The sequence below is a fragment of the Nannospalax galili genome, unplaced genomic scaffold (assembly GCF_000622305.1).
Source record: "Nannospalax galili isolate Female #2095 unplaced genomic scaffold, S.galili_v1.0 scaffold820, whole genome shotgun sequence".
In the NCBI taxonomy this organism is placed as follows: Eukaryota; Metazoa; Chordata; class Mammalia; order Rodentia; family Spalacidae; genus Nannospalax; species Nannospalax galili.
This window is the reverse complement of record NW_008346549.1, coordinates 829,702-850,614: the sequence shown is the minus strand read 5'-3', so window position 1 is coordinate 850,614 and position 20,913 is coordinate 829,702. Positions and strand designations below refer to the sequence as shown.

Here is a 20,913-nt window from a genome sequence, read left to right as displayed (position 1 = left end):
GTGAGGAATAAATTCTTGGCTGGCGGGCCAGCTGGTTGGCTAGAGAAGTAGACAATGTGGCAAAGAGCTTGGCTAGTGTGTGGCAAGCAGTGTCACTGTTTCTGGAATAGATGGTAGCGAGGGGTCAAAACAGGCACCAAGTCCAGCCCCCAAAAGCGGAGCCATAGCCATACTGGAGTCTGGAAAGTTGTATCAGGATGGTGTGGCCCTAGAGGCCATCTCTCCTCAGGCATCCTATATTGTAGGACCATGTCCTGAAGCTTAGACAAGCCCTGCAGCCAGGACGCAGACCACTGAGCCTGCTCCGTGGACTCATGTAGCAGTGGCCACAGGGAGCAAGGTCCTATAACCTTGGACACAGCCCCACAGCTCCCTCAAGTTCTGCTCTCTCTTGTGATCAGAGCTGGGTCCAATCTCCCTGCTGGTGTCCATCAGGGGGTGTTGGCACCTCCTCAGCTCAGGCCTGGAACCCCAGAACAAAGTAGAAAATAGATACCTGGTGGCAACCCAGTGGCCAGCCATATAAGCAGGTGACTCTGGGCACTCTAGGCTCAATGACACATATACAAAGTCAGAAGCAAGGTGCAAACCAGGATGACAAGCCACCGTCCTGACCATTTTCCTCTTGTCTTATGCAAATACAAATGTTGCACTCCTTAGGTAATGTAGGGAAGAAGAGATCCTGTGTCTGTCACTCTGAACTGTGCTTGGAGCCTCCCCAGCCCTGCTGCAATGAGAGCAGCTCTAGTTCTTTTCCCAGGGGTCTCTGTGCTCCTGGAGCTCCACCCCATGGCCTCATCTCTAAAACATCAAATGTGGAGGCCACATGCTACCAAAGCTACTGAACGGCCTTTACTAGTGGCTCCTGAGGCTGCTTCCTGGACACCATCAGGAGGGAAACCTGGTACACCCATATGTCATGTGTCAGTTTAATTTCTCAAGACACCTCCTCAGAAGAAGGTAAGTTGGACTGGAGAATGGGAGCTTCCCAGCACATAGCAAGGGACAGATGACTCTTAAACTCTGTTCTTAGCCCAGCATCTCTTGTGCTATTTTAATTTGCACTTTTCTGATAACTAATAAAACTCAGTATTTTCTGCCCCAGATTAATTAATGGTATTTCCTCTTTTGTAAATTACCAGTTCCTGTCTTCACCTGTTGATTTTCTTGCCTTTATACTCTGCTGTTTTTTTCTATAAGGACATTGGAATTGCAGGTTCACATGTAGTTTCCACTTCCTCTAAGTAAATGTAGACATAGACCATGGGTGTCTGCACCAGAGTACTGTGGCCCTCAGAGCTGCCTTCTCCACAGTAACCTCCACCGTCTCCATAGACTTGCTGCCTCCATAGACTTGCCAGCATCCCTCCTGCCTAGCTGACCGTACCCCAAGAAGGGGCTAGAAAGGACTGCAGACCACAATTCACCCGAGGAAGCCATCAATTACTACCTGCTCTGCTGGATGCAGGGATGTGCAGGTGGTAGGTCACAAGTAGCACCCTGCGTGTCTCTGATCCATGCTAGGAAATGAGCAAGCCCTCTGATTTCACGCCTGCCTATAGCATATGTTCCCACCAGGGAAGGACAATCCATTTAATGAGGTGAGATTTAAGTACCAGCAGGAGTAAGCAGGGTGAGTGAGGGACTGTGAGTCAGACTGGTAGGGCCATACTGGGTGGCACACGGCTGAGCAGAGCAGTGTTTGCTGTGGCCATCCCACAAAGCAGTCAGAGGTCCATAAGGGCCTGTGTGGACAGCCTGAACAACTGTTTTCCATTGCCCCCAGTGCCACCCAAACTCACAGAGCTTGGCCTACTGATTGAGTGCCCCATTAGGGTACCTAGGACCATGCACAGATGGGGCTTCTATCTTTGAAGCTTGGAGTCAAATCCTTGGGGCTATTTTTTTTAGGGGGTGGGAGTGTCCTCTACTGATCTCCTTACCTACCCATTTGTAATTTTTTTTGTTTTGTTATGCTTTTTGTTTGTTTTTAGATAGGGTCTCATGTAACCTAAGCTGGCCTCCAATTTGCTATGTAGCTGAGGATGATCTTGAACTCATCCTCCTGCCTCTACCTTCCCAGTGCTGGGATATAGGCATGTGCCTGTTTATGTCCAGTATGTGAACCCAGGATTTTGCACATGCTAAGCAAGCACTCTACAAACTGAGCTACATCATTAGTCCATCTTTAAGTATTTTGAAGATGTTCCTTTGTCTTCTGGAGTTTTTGTTTGTTTCAAAATAGAAGTCTATTTTTCCTCTTGTCCTTTGGGTGTTTTTTGTTTGTTTGTTTGGTTGCTTTGTCACTAGGAAACTAAAAATCAATATAATATTGCTTCTCTTCTAAGAGTTAGGCAACATTTTAAAAAGCAGAAACTTAAAAGTGTGAGTACTTTTTTTTTATTTTTTTTTTTTTTTTTTTTTTTTTTTAAGGTGGGGCAGGCTCTTACTCTGTAGGCCAGGTTGGCCTGAAACTAGCCTGAGCTGCCCTTGAACTCATGGCAATCCTTCTGCCCCAAGGTCCTGGGATTATAGGTGAGAGCCACCCAGCAGCTCCCTTACTTATTTAACTAGTACTCAAGCATGTTAAGCATGCATACCACTGAACCATACCACAGTCTTTCTCTACTCCTCCTCCTTTTCTTTTTTTTCCCCCCGGGGCCTGCCCACTCCCACCCCACCCACAGTATACCTCAGGCCCACCCACAGCTGTAAGGTACCCTGCAGCATGCCAGTACCTGTCAGGCTGGGGTGGGGAGGCTCTCCTAGGTGAGTTGTGTCCATGCTCTGTTCCTTGTCAGAATCTCAGCACCCAGTCCTGGGAGGACCAAGCCACTCCTCAGAACCTTCAGGAAGCACTATGTTCTTGCTGAACTCAGAACATTACCACTCATGAATTTTCAGCCTGCTGAACTTGGTTCTGTTTAGCATCCTATCCCCTCCCTTGCTGCTAGGCACACAATGATGGGGGAGGGACTTGAGTGGGCCATGTCTATAGCATGGGTATGCCACTGGCATAAACACAATCAGGCAGTCCTGTATGGGGAAGGAGAGCCAAACTACAGCCTACCCTGGGCCAATGTAGGACCCCCCAAGCAGAAGATACCCCCCACATGGTTTGCCTGGGCCCCCCTGCCTCCTTGGTTGTGGTCCAGGTACACATGCTGGGTGGATGACCTCTACAGGGAAGCCTCTGCGTGAGGTCAGATGGAAGCTAGAAAGCCTGGCTCCACTACGGAAGAGCCAGGGCTGACTGGCTGCCCTCACACCATTTCAGAGGCTCAGAAGTGAGTTTTATACACATGCAGATGATGATGGCAATGAAGGCAAAGACATTAAGTTGTCTTAAGATGAAGGCTAAGGAAGAGGAACTGGCCTTAATGACCTGGGGTAAGAATCAATGACCTGGCCTCACCTGCCATTCTCCCACTCTAAGGCTCCTCAGACAGGCATACTGCCCTCCCCAGCACTTAAATGACAGGGACACTGCACATTTGGACTGCAGGCTCCCCTTCCACATGCAGACTCTTCCCACCTGTGGCCCAGGGACAGGTGTGGTGGAGCCTTGTCACCTTTTCAGGGCAGGGACAGAGAACTATCTGGATAGGCCCTGGAGGCCTAGAGGCACAGGCCAGTCTCAGCTCAGTTTCCCAAAGCTGTTCAATGAAGCCTCCTTAAAATCTCAGCTTGGCTGGAGCTTGGCTGGGCCTAGGTGGGACATCTGCAGAGGGCTGTCCTGGGCCAGCTCCTCAGATAGTGAAGATTCAGGCCACAACTGGTTAATTTCCCAAGCTGGGCAAAGTAGGCTGGGCAAAGTAGAGCCCGCGGGGACTGTGCAGGCTGACTGTCTTCACTCAGCGCTGTAATCGGCACATCTGCAGACAGGAAATCCTCCTCGCTGAGGTTCCCAGTCTATTATCTGAGACACCTGGTGTGGGCGGGTGATTCAGAGACAAACAATGAGGGGCCCCTGCACAGCAATTAACTGCTTTAACTGCTAATGTGTTTAATCCACCACTGGAGATCAAGGCTGCACTAAGGAAGAGGCTGCCTGTCCCCCTCAGTTTCCAGCATGCAGCACCACTTTGAGATGCCAGGGACTTCAGCATCCCCACTATATGGGACACTGGCCTGGTCCAGTGTGTGCTGTCTGGGCCTCTTCTATCTGTGGGTATTATGGGAGGCTGGAAGGGCATCCATCCCTTAAAAGTCCATTAAAGTCCAGCTGGTTGGGACCAGTACCAGCTGCTTGGATGGGAAGCATGATCCACAGAGATGTATGAGGAACCAGCTATGTAGCCCCCAGGCATATTTTATTTTAACCTCTAGGAATGGATCATCTTATAGCAAGCAGGAATAATGCTTGGTTAAGGGCTTATCAGTGCAAGCAGCAGCAAACATTCCCAGTTGTTAAACTGGGAAGTGGCTCCCAAATGTTTACAAAACCTGGCTCGGAGAGGGCAGTGAAGTCAGCACATGCCCGCGCCAGCCCCACCACCCAGAAGGCGTGCCAGAAACCACTGCCGCCACTGCCACAGCCCTCGGGAAGCAAGGTCAGAGGCCAAGGACTGCAAAAAGCTCCCACCTCCAGCATCAATCACCTAGCAGTCTGTCTGGGGGATGCTCTTTCTGAAAATACAAAAAAAATAGAACAGACTCCCAGCAGGGAAGGGAGGGCATATGCTGGAGCAACTCTGCCTGCTGGGAAACCACCGGGAAGCTGGGGAGACGCAGGCTTTCCATAGGCACATTCCCCGCTCCCTGAGCCACTGCTCTCCAACAGCATCTGGCCATGTGGCCAACCCCTTGATCCAATGGCAAGACAAGGGGTACACATGGTGACACACGCTGGTAGTCCCAGTATTTGGGAAGCTGAAGCAGAAAGAATGCAAGTTTGAGACTATCCTTAGCTACACTGTGAGTTCAATGCTAGCCTATATAGTGAGGCCCTGTCTCAAAAACTAAACCAAACAGGCAAAAACAGCAAAGGTGAGACAGGGTTCTGTGTACCCATAGTGAAGTTAGGCAAATGGGGGCAGGAAAGGAAAGGAACTGTCACCCCACCATTCAGGATAGAGTTTAAGATAAACAGTTTTGTACACTTTTGTATACTCTTTTGTACTGCTCATAATGAACTTACTTTAATTTTTACTATTTCACCAAGAATATTCTCTTTGGTAACTGGTCAGCTTTGGCTGGGGCACTCAGGTCCTCACTCATCCAACCCTTTCTTAGGCCTACAATGTATGAGCCACAAGTCCACCTTCTCTGAATTTGGTTTCATTTCTGATTTCCATATATTTGAGCAGTTTAGGAAAAAGGGTTTATCCAGAGGCATATTGCTCTGTGATACAGTCAGGCTACTGGCACCCAGAGTAACACCTCTGGCCCTCTTGGAGACCACCTGCCTTAGTGAGATGGAGTCAAAGGAGGTTTCTGAGAATGAACTGGTTTCTGAGCCCTGGCTCACATCAGACAGACCCCAGAGATCCAGCTATTCTGGGACAAAGTAGTAAGATCAGTTTCTATTGTTCCAGGTGCTCCTTCTGACAATGTGTAAGTTCATAGACAGCTGAGAAAACTAGAGGAACTCACATTGAGGCAGACCAGGATGTTCACATGGAGATATGGTGTAGATAATGTCAACCTCATCAAGGACCCATGGTGCCTCATGAGGACCCCATTAACAGTGGCCACAGTGCCCTGGTCTCTCAGCATGCCTCTGATAGGGACAACATCTTGGATCTTAGCTCTCTCCATTAGCCTCCCCAGCTCCCCCTCACATAGACCCAAGCTCTAGCCAGGAGTTCCAGTGGCTGAACGCTCCTTCTCCCTAGGGGGCCCAGCAACAAAGTCAACAACAGTTACTTAAGTGCAGCCTCACCTGCTTGGCCTTCATCCCCATGAAAAACTGGGTCCCCCACTCATGGGAAGAAGAATGAGAGCAAGGCTATGTAGTGGCAGACAGTATATGCCTGCTGGGGCTGGAACCCAGGGCCTGTGCATATGGCCTCTACCACTGAGCCACATAATCCCGACCTGCATCAACATAGCTAGCTTGTGAACACCCCTGTTCAGAGCAATAGTATTCACAACAGCCAAAAGGTGGAAGCCGCCTGCATATCCCTCAACAGCTGGATGGATAAACAAAATTATTCAGCCCTAAAAAGGAAGGAAATTCTGACATGCTAGTACACGGATAAACCATGAAGACATTATGATAAGTGACTCAGGCTAGGCACGGAAAGATGAATTCTGTATGAGTCCACTTATGAGTTCCTGGAGTCATCAAATTCAAAAAGAAAGTAGAGTGGTGGGTTCCAGGGGCAGGAGGGAGCTAGCTCTCAGTGAGGATGGGGCTTCAGAGTAGGCATGATGAAAGAGCTCTAGAGACAGATGCTGGTGATGGCCGCACAACAGTGTGAATATACTTAATGCCACTGAGCTGGGTATCAAATAATTAAAATGGAAAATTTCATGTTACATTATGTGTGACCAGAATTTTTTTGGTCTTTTTGAGACAGGGTCTCCCTGTAGCTGTCCTGGAACTTACTATGTAGACCAGGCTGGCCTTGAATCCAGAGAGATCCGCCTGCCTCTGCCTCCCAAGTGCTGGGATTAAAGGCGTGTGCCATCACACTCGGCTACCAGAATTTTTTAAACTTAAAAAATATGCCATTGTGTTTATGTTCCTGTGATAGCACATGTGTGTAAATGTGTGTGTGTACATGTGTGCACATGCATGTGAAAGCCAGAAGTCAATCTCAGGTGTTCTTTCCTCAGGGGCTATCCACCCTGTTTTTGAGGCAGGATCATGCGTTGGCTTAGAGCTTTCTGAGGAGGCAAGCTCCAGGGATCCTCCTGTCTGCTTCCCCAGCTCTAGGTACAAATGTGCTCTGCCAAGCCCAGCTTCTGAGTGCTGGGGATCAAATTCAGGTCCTCATGCTTGTGTAGTAAGCACTTTAGAACTAAGCAATCTCCCCGCCTTTCTACATATCAATTTCATGTTAAAAACTATTAAAGTGTGCTGGATGACTCAGCAGTTAAAAACACTGGTTGTTCTTACAGAAGACCCGGGTTTGAATCCCAGCACCCACATGGCAGCTAACAACTGTCCATAACTCCAGTTCCAGGGGGTCCGACAGCTTCTTCTGTCCTCCATGGGCATTGCATGACATGGATGCACTTACCTACATTCAAGCAATACACTCATACACATAAAAATAATAAATAAAAATTTTTTAAAAAACTATTAACTTAAACCAAGAGTGGTAGTGCATGCTTATAATCCCAGCATCTGGGAGATGGAGGCAGGAGGATCAGAAGTTCAAGATCATCATTGACTATATACAGAGCTTGAGGTCAGCCTGGGCTACATGAGATCCTGCCTCAAAAAACAAACAAAACAGCGGGTATGATGGTACACGCTTTTAATCCCAGCACTTGGGAGGCAGAGGCAGGCAGATCTCTGTGAGTTCAAGGCCAGCCTGGTCTACATAGTGAGTTCCAGGATAGCTGGGGCTACAGGGAGACCCTGTCTCAAAAATACCAAAAAACAAACAAACAAACAAAACAAAAAACACCAATAAACTAGCTTGAAATTATAATGTTAACTCGTTAAAGTTAACATATAGCAAGATTTATACCCCATAGGAACTATTTTCGTGCCAAAACCTTATGAATAATCTATGAAGGGCTCTGAAAGCCAAAGGCCTCACAAATCTTCCCTGAATGATGACACCTGCTGACACCATCAAGCCTCTTCTTTGGTTTGCATTTCCAGGACATCTCATGGCAGCAGAGAAAGAAACAGAAGCAATGGTGTGCTTGGGACAGCAAGGTGTGGGTACTGTGCCCATGGGCTTCACAGTAGCCTGCAAGGTGTGCCAGGCAGCAACTGACCTGCCTGGGAGCCAGCAGAGTGGTGGACCCAGGAAATGAAGGGAGGGAAGGAAGGTGAATACCCCTGTTCCAAGGAAACAAGGTTCTGCTGGTCCCTGGGCTCTCAGAGGTAGTGTGTATAGCTCGCTGCATCCTTACCTATGGCCCACAGGACGGTGTCAAAGATGCCTGTGCCTTCCTTGCCAGAGGCATGGTCATCCCAGGTGACTTGCAGTTGGCCAGCTGGGAGCTTTTCAATGCGAGAGGGGACACAACCCTTCAGGAACCGGGTGCCATGAGACTCCATGTGCTCGGTGACCAAAGATGACATTTGCTGCAAAGCACAAAAGGACCACATTAGGACATGGTGGCAATGAGAACACAGCTACTGGTGATAGCCACAGTGAGGCCCCACCCCCCACCTTGCTCTCCAAGGCCTTGGTGGGGCCCTGAGAGGGCTCAGAGGAGAAGGTGGGGTGCTCACTACCTCCACCTCTGGATCTTCTTGCTCTGTGATACTGGAAGCCAAGTCAGGAGAACACAGATACCCCTTGTCTCCAAATCCTTAGATCCTAAAACTTCTGGTCAAGACATACTTGGCTTGCAGCCTCCTTTCTAGGTCACAGTTATTCTGCCCAAGCCCATTCAGATGGCCCTCCCAACAAGTCCCCATTTAATGTCAGCAATGGCCCCTCATTGCCATCAGGGAGCTGGAGCAGCTGGCAGAAGACTGTTTCCCCAAGCAATGCAGGCACAGTAGATACAGGCACAGACTAGGGGGTGCTGCTCCCCTCTCCCCACCCAGGGGCTTGCAGTTGAGGCCCATGTTAGCAGCTGAGATCAGCCACACTGCTTCTTTCAGAAGGACATGAACAGTCGGCATTTCAATCCTCTGATATCTGTCTAGGAGGGCTGGCTCATCCTGGACCACATGCATGAGGAACCCTGCGCATCAAGGACATCTTGGTTTGCCCCAAGCAGAGGAACTCGTATGCTAGCTGCTTAGCCCTCGGCATTCCACCAGATACCTGAAAGATCCAGATGTCCAAGTCTCTGAGGAAAACTATAGGACCTTCTCAGCACCCAGCAGGTCTAATACAACTTGGCCTGAGGCCCAGCTCTCCTCCCTGTAGCCCTTTTGCCTCTTGGGCCTCCTTTGCATCTGCAGCCTGTCTGCTGCCTGACACATGCCCCCAGAAGTAGGAAGCTCAGAGGCTCTCCAGATGCTGTGTCCCTGTTCAGGGGCTTGGTGTGTAACCCTGAGCTGTGACAGCTCTGAGCCATGGCTTCAGGATGAAGCCACACAGAGCTGCATGAGATGAGAAGACATTTGTTAGGTAGGCCAGTGTGCAGGGTGTCGGGAGATGGAAGCCAGGGGTAGAGACCATGGCTAGTTCATTCTACCTTCAGCTGACTTTGTCAGGCCTCTTTAAGCAAAGGTTCAAAATGACCCAGGGCTGGATCATCTTTGGTAAGGGACATACAATATTTGATGTCTCAATGCCAATACCAAACTTAGATTTTAATGGAAGACTTATTTTTTGAGATAGAGTCTTAATTTGCTGCCTAGGCTTGAACTCAGGTGATCCTCCTGCCTTAGCCTCTCAACTGCCAGGAGTATAGGCTGGTGCCAGGATATCTGGCTTTCCAGGGCCTATTTCTGAAGACTCAGGCTCTCCCCCAGCCTACACCTGCACCTGCCTGTGGCAGGATGAAATGAGAACAGAGGAGTGTGGCTTCACAGGAAAAGCAGAGCCCAGGTTTGGATGGGGGCTCCTGGGAACTACCTGGTCAAAGCCTCGGAGAGGGATGCTGCGCATCATGACGGTGGTGTCCAGTCCAATTCCTGTGAGGAAGCCAGCACACTCCAGGGCCACATCTGCGGTGGCAGGCTAAGGAACACTAACCAACAGATCATGTATTATGGAGCAGAGGGGCAAAATCCCTGCTCTAGCAGTCCCAGGATCCCTTGTATCAGGTCAGCCCTAGAGGACACTTTTGCCATGAGATGCAGATTTCCTGACTCCAGGTCTCAAGTGCACAGCACTGCCGGCCCCCGTGTCAAGCCCCTGTGTCAAGCCCTACAGCATCCACAGGTCAGGCAGGATTCTGCCTCTCTACAGGGCTTCCATCTGGTTCTGGAATTTAGTCTCTGCCTTCAGGAGAGAGGGTGGAATTTTGGATGGAGAGCTCCTGGCCAGACTCAGGGGAGAAAAGACTTGTGGGTAGAGACAGAGCACTGCCTGTGACCTATGCTCCTATGCTCAGCCTGGGGCTCTAGTCAGGGCTTTCATCTTTCCTCCCACATCCTGTTCTGACCCTAAGCCCCTGGGGGCTCCCCTCTTGACCCTCCCTGATCTGACTGCTCCTCCTGCAAGAATGAGGCCAGCTTAGGGCTTCTCTCAAGGGAGGCCTGCTGGTCACAGCCATCTCACAGCAAGGTTGCAGCCATCTCCAGCTGCCTCAGCTGGCTCAGTGTGTGGCTCAGGACAAACCTCCGGAAAGCTGTAGTCTCAGAAGGTCAGCCTTAAATGGTCCCTTGGGCCCAGGCCCCAACCCCAGGAAGTACAGTAAGTCCCTATGCAAAATAGCAAAGTACTTGCTGGGAGGGAGAACAGTAAGGGGGTGAAACATCGCACCTTAGAGCAGCTACCTGCACTCAGGCAAAGGATACAGCTGGCCCCAACCACCAACCTGTAGGAGAAAGCAGCAAAGCATACAAAGTGAGTACCAGAAAGGCCCATAGGCAAACACACTGTTGTCCCACAGGTGGGACAAAGATAGACCCTGTAGCCTTCCTGCCAGGCACTTATGAGCCAATGAGAACTGAGACTGACCGTTTAAACAGGTCATCACAAAGTACAGAGCCCACTTCTCAGCAGCTATAGCTGTGAAATATAACACGACAAACAGTGCTATTGAACCAGCAAATTGCCTGGTGGTGAAGGGTGCATGGTCAGTGACAAATGACACCTGGCCTGTAAAAGGCACGGGTAACTCCAGGCTCCCGTGGACATGTTGAGAGACATCCTTCAGAAGCACAGGGCTTTCTTTTTTGCCCACAGGTGAGTCTTGCCTTGGGCTTCTCGGAACCTCCTGAGCCAGAATGGAAGCAGGAATGGCCTGGCAGGACGCCAAGGGGACCAGAATGCAGGTAGGAGGTTGTGGGAAGAGGCTTCTATGCGCAGAGCACTCTCCAGCCATGGAAGGTCATGGCCTATGCCTGTGTGTCCAGCCCTACTACACCTAGGCCCTGGGCCAAGAGATCAGCTCCCCAGAACCAGGACAGGGGATTCCTGGGGAGGAAGCAAAGGACACTGTGACCCACTGGAAGCAGTTGCTTAAATCCTCTCTTGTGCCCAGCTCACACTCGACATACATACACATGCATTCACCCACATATTGGGACATGAATATATGCAAAGTATTCACACAGACTTACACACATGCATGCACATACATACTGTGAACACGTGGCATACACACGTAGTCACCCACATCTGTGCACATCCTCTTGTATGAACATTCATGCATAAATACTGACACTGGCACTTACGTGCACACTCACAAAAATGGGCTCAGAGAACAAGGATTCCCAGCCAGGGAGGCTGCATGTGGGTGGGCTCGTCGGATCACCCCTTCAGTCTTTGAACAAAAGCAGGTGATGTAAGGATGGATAAGCCCTGTGTCAGCATTAATCCCGGCAAGTACTAATGATATAATTCCATTTCAAAAAGTGGCGGATCCCTCAGAATACTTCTGCAGGTGCCCCGCGGGAAGCATCTGGCATGCGGCTTCCGCACAGGAGCTAAGGACAGAACCATACTGACTGGCTGGGTACAAGGTGGCCCCAGCTGGTCATACAGCTCCACTCAGTGTGTATAATGAAGGTGAGAATCCTAAGGCCCCCAACAGACCAAGAGAGCAGAGGTGCTTTCTGGACCGCCCTCCCCCCCACAGAGCTGACAATGCCAAAGAAACATACATAGGGTGCAAATGTGCATTTGCCTATGTGCAGACACCTGTGCTGGTGCAATACGCCTCCATGTGGAGACACTTTCCACAATATAAAACCTAACTCTTTTTGGATATGATGTATGTAAGTAAAAGGTCTAAACTTTAAGATATTGAAACTAGAGCTGGAGAGATGGCTCAGCGATTAAAAGCACTGGCTGCTCTTGCAGAGGACATGGGTTCAATTCCCAGCACCCACATGGTGGCTAACAACCATTCATAACTCCAATTCCAGGTGATCCAACGCCCTCTTCTGACCTCCACGGGCACTGCATGACACGGGTGCACTTACTGACTTGCAGGCAATACACTCATACACATAAAATAAAAATAATAAATAAAATATTTTTAAAAATTTAAAGCTGGGCATGGTGGCCCACGCCTTTAATCTCAGCACTTGGGAGGCAGAGGCAGGCAGGTCTCTGTGAGTTCAAGGCCAGCCTGGTCTACATAGTGAGTTCCAGGCCAGCTCGGGGCTACAGGAAGACCCTGTCTCAAAACACACATACACACACACACACACACACACACACACACACACACATTTTTAAAAAAGATATTGAAACCATGAATTACTTAAGATGCAAACAAAAGTCAGCTGCGTTGATCATCCTGGCCTACACGTACAATGAATGGTAAGAAACTGCATGAGCATTTAAATGCTCCTTTTGCTCCCAGCTCCCTGAAGTACAGTGCCCAGCCCCTGTCTCCCAACAAGCTGTGCAGGCTCCAGTGGGGCAACACCTGTGCAGTTCTTGTGTCAGCAATTGGACCTCCCAACTTATATTAAATCTCCCTGTGGACCCTCTCCAGGGGGTGGGCCAGCTGCAATCCAAAACCCAGGGCTGGGCTTTTTCTAGGCCCTCCTACCACGACACTGAGCATGAAGCAATGCAGTCTCCTGAGTCTTAAGAGCATCTTCTGTTTCTGCAGTCCATGTGTGTCTCCTGGCCTCTTACACAGGGGGCTGTGTGGAGGAGATGGGTGGGCAGACAGCCAGGGATCACCATCTGCTCCAGGGAAATCCCCTCGAGCACCTTGGACCTCCTTTTGAGGTGACCCCACAACAGAAAGTGGGGAACCACTTCCTAAGTGCCCCTAGCCCTCAAGCAACCAGTTCTAAATTGCCAACTGGAGAACATATGCCAGGAAGGCAGGCACATTCCCCTTGACTATCTGTGTACCCTGAAAGCTCTACAAAGGCTCACATCTTACTTGAATGGATGATGATTTTGGGTCAGTTGTTTTATGAACCAGGATTATGGTCAATATTACTTTTTTGCTCTACCTTTCCCTTATTGATCAAATAATCAGAATGTTTATTCTTTGAAGGATGCAAGATACAAGGACTAAGACAAAGAACTCCCTTTAAACCCAGGGAAGCACTAGGAATGGCAGCACATATCAGTAATCCCAGCACTTGGGAAGTAGAGGCAGGAAGATCATGAGTTCAAGGCCAGCTTGGGCTACACAGCGACTTTGAGGCCCGCCTGGATGCTATCTTGAAAAGAAAAAAAACAAACAAAAAACAAAAAACATTGAAGTAAGAAGACACTGGAACAAAAATGAAGACAAACATGAACCTTCTAGATTCTGAAGTCAGAGCTCTCAGAGACTGGTAGTTACCGACTGGCTTCCACTGGCCATGCTCCCTGGTCAAGGCCTGGTCAAGACAGATAAGGTTCAGTGAGGCCAGGACATCAAAGAGACACAGTGACAAGTGCAGTCATGGCTAGCCACAGGGGGACAGCAAAGTTGGCAGATCTGGGAGAGGGCCTGGAAGCCCAGGACTTACCACTGCATTTAAAGACTCTGAGATCAGGTATTTATTTGTCTGGTGCAAGTCACCATCTTGCACCCTGTGAACCTTGAATCCAATTCTACCTATGTCTGGGCTCCTGTGCCATTTAGCAGGCCAACATTTTTCATGGATATATAAGCACCATGAGATTAGTCTAATCACAGGGCGGCTTGCTTATTCTGAATTGAAAGGGGGAAACAAAGGCATTAACACAGGTCTGCAAAGCCAGGCTTACAGAGTACTCAGTCTGCCTCTTAGCCTGAAGGACCCTGATCCCCTCTCCAGGAGGCAGACCCACACAAGTGACAATCTCGAAGGAGCACCTGGCTCCTTGGTAGTGCTACCAGCACAGGAAGTACCAGTCAGGCTGCAGAGCTGCAGACACTCTGGGAGGCAGCAGAAGCAGAGCACCCCAAATCTTCCACTCTAGTGGGGCTGGCTCCAGACTTGCCTGGACCAGCCAGCCCCATCCAACCAACCCTTCCAGGTCTGCCCCTGGGCCAAGCTCTGAGTGGTAAAAGCCACCTAATGTCCTGGCCCCATGCAGGCAAACAGGCAGAAAAGCTGTATGGCCTGAGAACCAAGTCCTAGGTGGACAGCTGCTCTCCCTTCTACTGCACCAGGATATGAAACAGACACAGAGGCTAAGCAGAAAATGAGAATATTATATAGCAGTGACTTCTAACTAAGCAGCTGTGGCTTTTCTAAGATAAAATGCATCTTCCTACCTCCTGTGCTTAGGAAAGGAGAAAAACGACCACAGTACCTTGGCCAGCTTCCAGACTTCATAATGAGGATCAGGCTGAAGCTGCTTCCATGACCAACTCTGACAGGCAGCGTTAAATCCACCCATTATAAAAATACTCCCCCTAGCCAGCCCTGGTGGCTCATGCTTGCATTCACGGCACTCAGGAGGGTGAGGCAGCAGCAGGGAGGGGGGGTATGATATACTATGAGATCAAGGGCAGCCTGGGCTACACAATAGGTTCCAGACTAGTCTATGCAAGAGTGAGACCCTGTCTCTAAAAACAAAGCATTCTCCCTGCTTCATAATGCCTGAGGACAGAATGCCTCAGGCTGGCATGGCCACATGAGAGTGGACAATTATGGGCTGGCTTCAGCCCCTACCCTCCCAAGGTCAGTGTGTATCCAGGACAGTTTAAATGGGACTGATAGCTGTGGGAGAGGTTGGTCTTATGCTTTGTAAGTCTTTTGGTGACCAGAAGCAGTATGAGTAGACAGCAAAAACAAGCAGATTGTGACTGTTACCTAGAAACAGCAACAAAGGTACTGGCTCTCAGGCCCAGCATTGGGAAAAGCTGCCAAGCCAGCTGCTTACTCACTGAGGCTTCCTCACTATCCTGGGTTGGCCAGCCCGGGACCAGACACAGTGAGCCCCAGCACCCACTGACCAGCCTGCTGGGGGTAAAGGGATGCAGAAGAGAGCAACTGTGGGCTCCTATTTCAGAGTTTGGATATCTAGAAGTAGAGGAAGAGATGCCTGGGATGCTGGGCCAGGTAAGTTGGGGACCAGGCTCAAGTATCTGTGGAGCAATGAGGCTTTATGGAGGGACAGTCCTCCAAGTGAGGAGGGGGACAGACAGGAAGATGGCCTGGGTTGTGGGGAGTAGTGGCAAGGCCAGTACTTGCCATCCCCTTGTCCCCATTCACCCTGTCATCAGGCTTCCTATGAGTTATTGTTGAATCCTGACACCCAAGGCCTGCTTCTTACAGGAAGTTTAAGGAGCCAAGTTCACTTTCTTCCCCTTCTACGTTCTTCCACTGCTAGGACCTTGCTCCGTCCAACTGAATAGTTTGTCTATAAGGAGCCAAGCACCCTCTACACTCCCACCTTATTTCCTAGTAGTGAATAACTGCCTACAGTAGCAGTATCTCACCATCCACTCTTCCAAAAAGGGTTCTGCTGCCTGCCCAAAGGGCCCTTCCCTCTCTAGCCTTTTGCAACCTATTCTGGATTTCAGCAAAGAACAATGAAAAAGGCAACCAAGCCTGGCACAAGTTAGTGGCTGGATGGGCAAGGCTGGGCAGATGCTAACTTGGAATCCTACCCTGGGGCCCCATACTGCCCAACCCCAGTCCCTCTAAGGCAAAAGGATAGGCCCTTTCTCCACGGTGTGAGTCCAAAGGTATAAGGCCCTCTACGCAAGCCATGCTTTCTTTCAGGGGCCCTCTCCATGGTGGTGGTAAGGCCCTGAGCTCTTATCAGGTGTTTGGTCCATTATAGCTGACAGGTGTGGCCTTCCTTGGCCAGCACTCAGCTGCTGGTTGAAGGGCATCACTTAAGTATGTCTCCTATGGACAGTGCTCAGGCACAAGGCCCCATCTTTGCCATCTGGCCAGTCCTGGGCTACCTGAGACCCAGATGTCAGCCAAGGAGAAAGGGGTCTCTTTACTTGATGCTTGAGGCAGAACCAGTGAGAGGCAGCCCTGGAAGGACAAACAGCTGCAGGCACTGTGCTGGGCTCAGTTTACCCCATGGGTGACTTGAAGACATTAATCCACACCCCACAAAGATGTACCAGAAATTAAGTCCTGGCTGCCACCTGTGCCCATGCAAGCAGAAGGAAGGAAAGAGGCCCTGAGCATGCTGCTGAGTCTACCAGGGATCTGAGGCTAGGCCCATACAGCCCATCCTCAGCAGAAGCCAGCCAGCAGACACAGTGCCCACCACACACCCAGGCCCAGAGATGCCAGGCACCCTTTAGCTACTGACCAGGCCTCCTGGATGCACCACGTCAAAGTGTCCCCACCAGGCTCTGAGAGAGGCACCCTGAGGCCAGAGGGGCAGCCCTGGGGTCCATATTAATTTCAGCTCCATTTTAAAGGCGAGTTAAAATAAACATGGGGAATATTTATAAGGCAAATAAATCTGGCAGAAACAGCCCCTCCAAGTGTGAGCAGGGCCTCCCCCTCTGCCCCAGCCCAAGCTGATAAAATACAGAAATGCTACTGTAGACCCTCCGGGCTTATTTTGACTGCGCAGAGGAATGTAACATGTAAACACTGACTCCCATGCTGCACTGCTACAACTTGCACTAACAGCGCCGGACAAAGCCGCGTTTTCACAGAAGCATCGTACAGGGATATATCTCCAGCTTAATTTTTAAAAAAAACCATTTCCTCACATAAATCATGCTCAGAACTAAACGGGTGACTGATACATCACAAACACTTTTTTTCTTAAACAATAACATACCTAGATTCCATCTAAACGAAGGAGTTTTGTTTTTTTTTTAATCTTCGAAATGTTTTTTTTCTGAAGAAAATAAACACTGCAGTTTCTTTCCTGACTGAAATATCTGGGGCCATATCTTCCCAACAGAGCTAGCTGCCCCCAGCACAGGTCGCAGGGGAGAGGTCCCCAGCCTAGGGCCACCTCCCTGGGGGCAAGTCTTTGCTGAACTGTACTACATGCATAGTACCAGGTCCCCTTTGCAGAAATATGTCTGACCAAAACTCAGAAAATGCTGGCCATTGGTGCCAGGCCAACATAATGGTCTGAGTCCGGGAAGGGAAGCCAGGCAAGACAAGGCTAGGCAAGAGATGTAAGCTGGGCTGGCTTCCAGGGCCACTGAAGTTTCAGTGCTATTCCATGTTGGGTCCTACACATAAAGCATTATGGGAAGGTAAGAGAGTAAACATGTCCAAACGCTACCCAGAGAAATCAGCATCAAAACAAACCAAGAAAGAGTGAAATAGGCTTGGGGTCAGATCCAACAGGAGCAGGGGCAATATGGACAGCCAATGGCCACCCCAGCAGCCCTGCTCCACAGACCTAGGATAGAAAAAAAATCCAGCCAGAAGTAGCTGTACAGGAAAATACAGGGACTTTAAAAAAGCCACAAGCTGGAGGCAGGGGCAGGCCTTTCTGAACATGTAATAAATCTAAAAGCCATTAAAAGCAAAAAGAGATTTGTTACATCTGAAAGGGGGGGATCCATTTTTACATCTACAAGTTAAAAGACATGAGAAGCTGAGAAAATCTGCATGGTGTACAACACAGGATCCCATCTCTGATATGCAAACCAGCTGGAAGATAAGGGAAAGATGGGGGGGGGGGGAGGACACGGGACACAGCCAGATAGAAAGCATGCCGAGGACCATGTGGGTGATTCACATGCAGCTGTGTGCTCTTAGATACCTGCTCTCAACTTCAGAAAAGGTCAGTGAATATGCAAAAAGATAACCAGTGAAATCAGCCGGTAAAAGTTTAAGGATATGCAAACCAGCTGGAAGATAAGGGAAAGATGGGGGGGGGGGGAGGACACGGGACACAGCCAGATAGAAAGCATGCCGAGGACCATGTGGGTGATTCACATGCAGCTGTGTGCTCTTAGATACCTGCTCTCAACTTCAGAAAAGGTCAGTGAATATGCAAAAAGATAACCAGTGAAATCAGCCGGTAAAAGTTTAAGCTAGCAGGGGCTGGAGAAATGGCTCAGCAGTTAAGAACACTGGTTGTTCTTGCAGAAGACCTGGGTTCGAATCCCAGCACCCACATGGCAGCTAGCAACTGTCCGTAACTCCAGTCCCATGGGATCTGACAGCCTCTTCTGACCTCTGCAGAGGAAGAAGCAGGCCAGCCAGCCCTGATAGTGAGACCCTGTCTCATAAAAAAAAAAAAAAAAAAGTTTAAGCTAACAGACAGACAAAGCTAGAAAAACAGGAGGCTGGAGCTCAGTGGTAGAGTGCTTGTCTCCCTGTGTAAGGCCCTGGATTTGATTCCAGAACCCCCTACTCCTAGAAATTATCAAGGCATAAAGGAAAAAAGGATTAGCCGGACATGGTGGCGCATGCCTTTAATCCCAGCACTTGGGAGGCAGAGGCAGGCGGATCTCTGAGTTCAAGGCCAGCTTGGTCTACATAGTGAGTTCCAGGACAGCTGGGGCTACAGGGAGACCCTGTCTCAAAAAGACAAAAAAAAAAAAAAAAAAAAAAGGATAAATGAGCTAACATAAAAATTAAAACTTTGAGATTGGGAGCGGTGGCTCATGCCTTTAATCCCAGTACTTAAGAGGCAGAAGCAGGCGGATCTCTGTGAGTTCGAGGCCAGCCTGGTCTACATAGATAGCAAATTCTAGGCCAGCTGGGCTACAGGGAGACCCTGCTTCAAAAATACACACACAAAAAAACAAAAACTGGGTGGGGGTACTCAGTGGTAGAACATTTACCTGGGTTTGATCTCCAGCACTGCAAATAAAAATAAAAATAAAACAATAACAATTTGAGAGACAGGTGTAGTGGCACACACATGTAATCTCAGCACTTGGGGTGCAGACAGGATGATCAGAAGTTCAAGGTCATATGTGCCTACATAGTGAGTTCAAAAGTATTTAAAAAAAAAAAAGGAGGAGGAAGAGGAAGAAGAGATAAGCTAGGTCAGTGAGATGGTTCAGTAGATAAAAATGCTTGCAACCAAGCCTAACAACCCGAGTTTGATTTCTAGAACCCAAATGATGGAAGGAAAAATAATCTACCTGCAAATTTTCCTCTGACCTCCACAAGCACACTCAGGTACATGTATGCCCAAACAAAAACACAAACTAAAAATAAACAAATGTGTAAGCCAAATGTGATGGCTCAGCAGGTAAAAACCCTTGCTGTGCAAGCCTAGAGATCTGAGTTTGATCCTTGAACTTACACAGAGGTAAAAGGAGATAAGTGACTTCACAGAGTTGTCCTCTGACCTTCACATATGCACCATGGCATGCACACCTACATACATACATCATGCCCACATTCACACAATAATATATATATATTTTTCATATTTTGTTTATTATTTTATTTTATGTGTATGAGTGTATTGATTGCATGTGTGTAAGTGCACCTGTGTCATGAAATGCCCACGGAGGTCAGAAGAGGGCATTGGATCCCCTGGAACTGGAGTTATAGATGGTTGTTAGCCACCATATGGGTGCTGGGAATCGAACCCAGGTTCTCTGTAAGAGAAGTCAGTGCTCTTAACCTCTAAGCCATCTCTCCAGCCCTACACATATATTTTTAAAGGAGCTGGGGACATAGCTTCAGTTGTAGAGTACTTGTTTGGCATTAGTGAGGTCTGAGGTTCAAGTCACAGTACCATACATACATACAAAAAAAAAGAGAGCAAGAGAAAAAGAAAAAGGAATTCTTACATATGTTCCAACATGTAGTAACTGGGGACTCACACTGAAAGAAGCCCAGTGCATATGCACACATCACGTACTCACACCTGTGTATGCACTCCATCATGCACACAATACACACCTGTATATATTCACGTGTTCACATGCATACATATGTGTATTTGTGCGTACACATACACATGCCTGCCCACCTCTGGGGTACTTTTTTCCACGTTATTTCCTTGTTGGGAAGTCACAAGGCAATGAACAGTTATCAACCAAGCCTCTGCCGCCCTCTGGTGTCCACTCTGGTCCCTGCAAGCAGGAAGCCTGCACCCACAGCTGGAGCTGGATGCACCCAGGACTCCTGGACCAGCCAGCACTGGGGGGGAGATGCATTTAGCACATGTGCATTGCACATGCTTTGGTCTTGCTTCCACACATGGCCATGGCTTTGGAGCCTTTGCTATACAAAGCCAAAGCAGACAGGAGAGGAGCTGCTGGAGAGGGACCCTCCCTGCTGTCCCAGAGGGCATCCACTGGAACCCTGGAGCTCAGAGGAACATGGCTGGACAACAATGTCCTGAGTAATGAACAGCTGACTCACTTTCTGTGACATTCATGTTATCACTTCCAAGACAGTCATGGGACATGGTGCACTTACAGCCCTGCAGAGGGATCCGCAAAGGGCTGTCTTTCCTTCTTCTAGAGAAAGGAACAGACCCAGGTCTCTAATGGCCATGTAGCTCTACTAGGAGGAGAAAGGGGACACCATCAACCACCCTGTACATGCCAGGCCTTACGTTTTCCCAGGCGACTCCTTCAGCCAGAAGATATCATCACTTGTAATTCCATATTCCGAGGCTCCTTCAATCTATGGAGGAAGAGAAGATTCATGTGACAAGCCTACCTGGGATTTCCACAAAAACAACTTGTTTTGCAGAAACAACTCAAACCTATGAGTGGGAAGTTTCCTTGCCCTGTATCCATGTCTTCAGGTTATGTCCTCTCTGGGGATAGAAGGTAACCTGTCCTGTGTAACTCAGTGCATGCTCTGTCTGGTACTGGAAACACTGGATTCCTTAGCAA

At 49.0% G+C, this 20,913-nt stretch overlaps 1 protein-coding gene across 10 annotated transcripts in view; it reads right to left on the bottom strand.

Annotated features, from left to right (window-relative positions):
* Txnrd2 (thioredoxin reductase 2) overlaps window positions 1-20,913 on the bottom strand; it is a 56,339-nt gene that overhangs the window by 19,874 nt on the left and 15,552 nt on the right. For all 10 annotated transcript variants that reach the window (XM_008843024.2, XM_029568296.1, XM_017800587.2 and 7 more), the window contains 4 exons: window positions 20,628-20,698; window positions 10,556-10,575; window positions 9,669-9,760; window positions 8,041-8,215 (listed from right to left, as the gene is read on the bottom strand). In XM_008843024.2, the coding sequence (XP_008841246.1) occupies window positions 8,041-8,215; window positions 9,669-9,760; window positions 10,556-10,575; window positions 20,628-20,698 (358 nt within the window). The remainder of the gene's footprint in view (window positions 1-8,040; window positions 8,216-9,668; window positions 9,761-10,555; window positions 10,576-20,627; window positions 20,699-20,913) is intronic.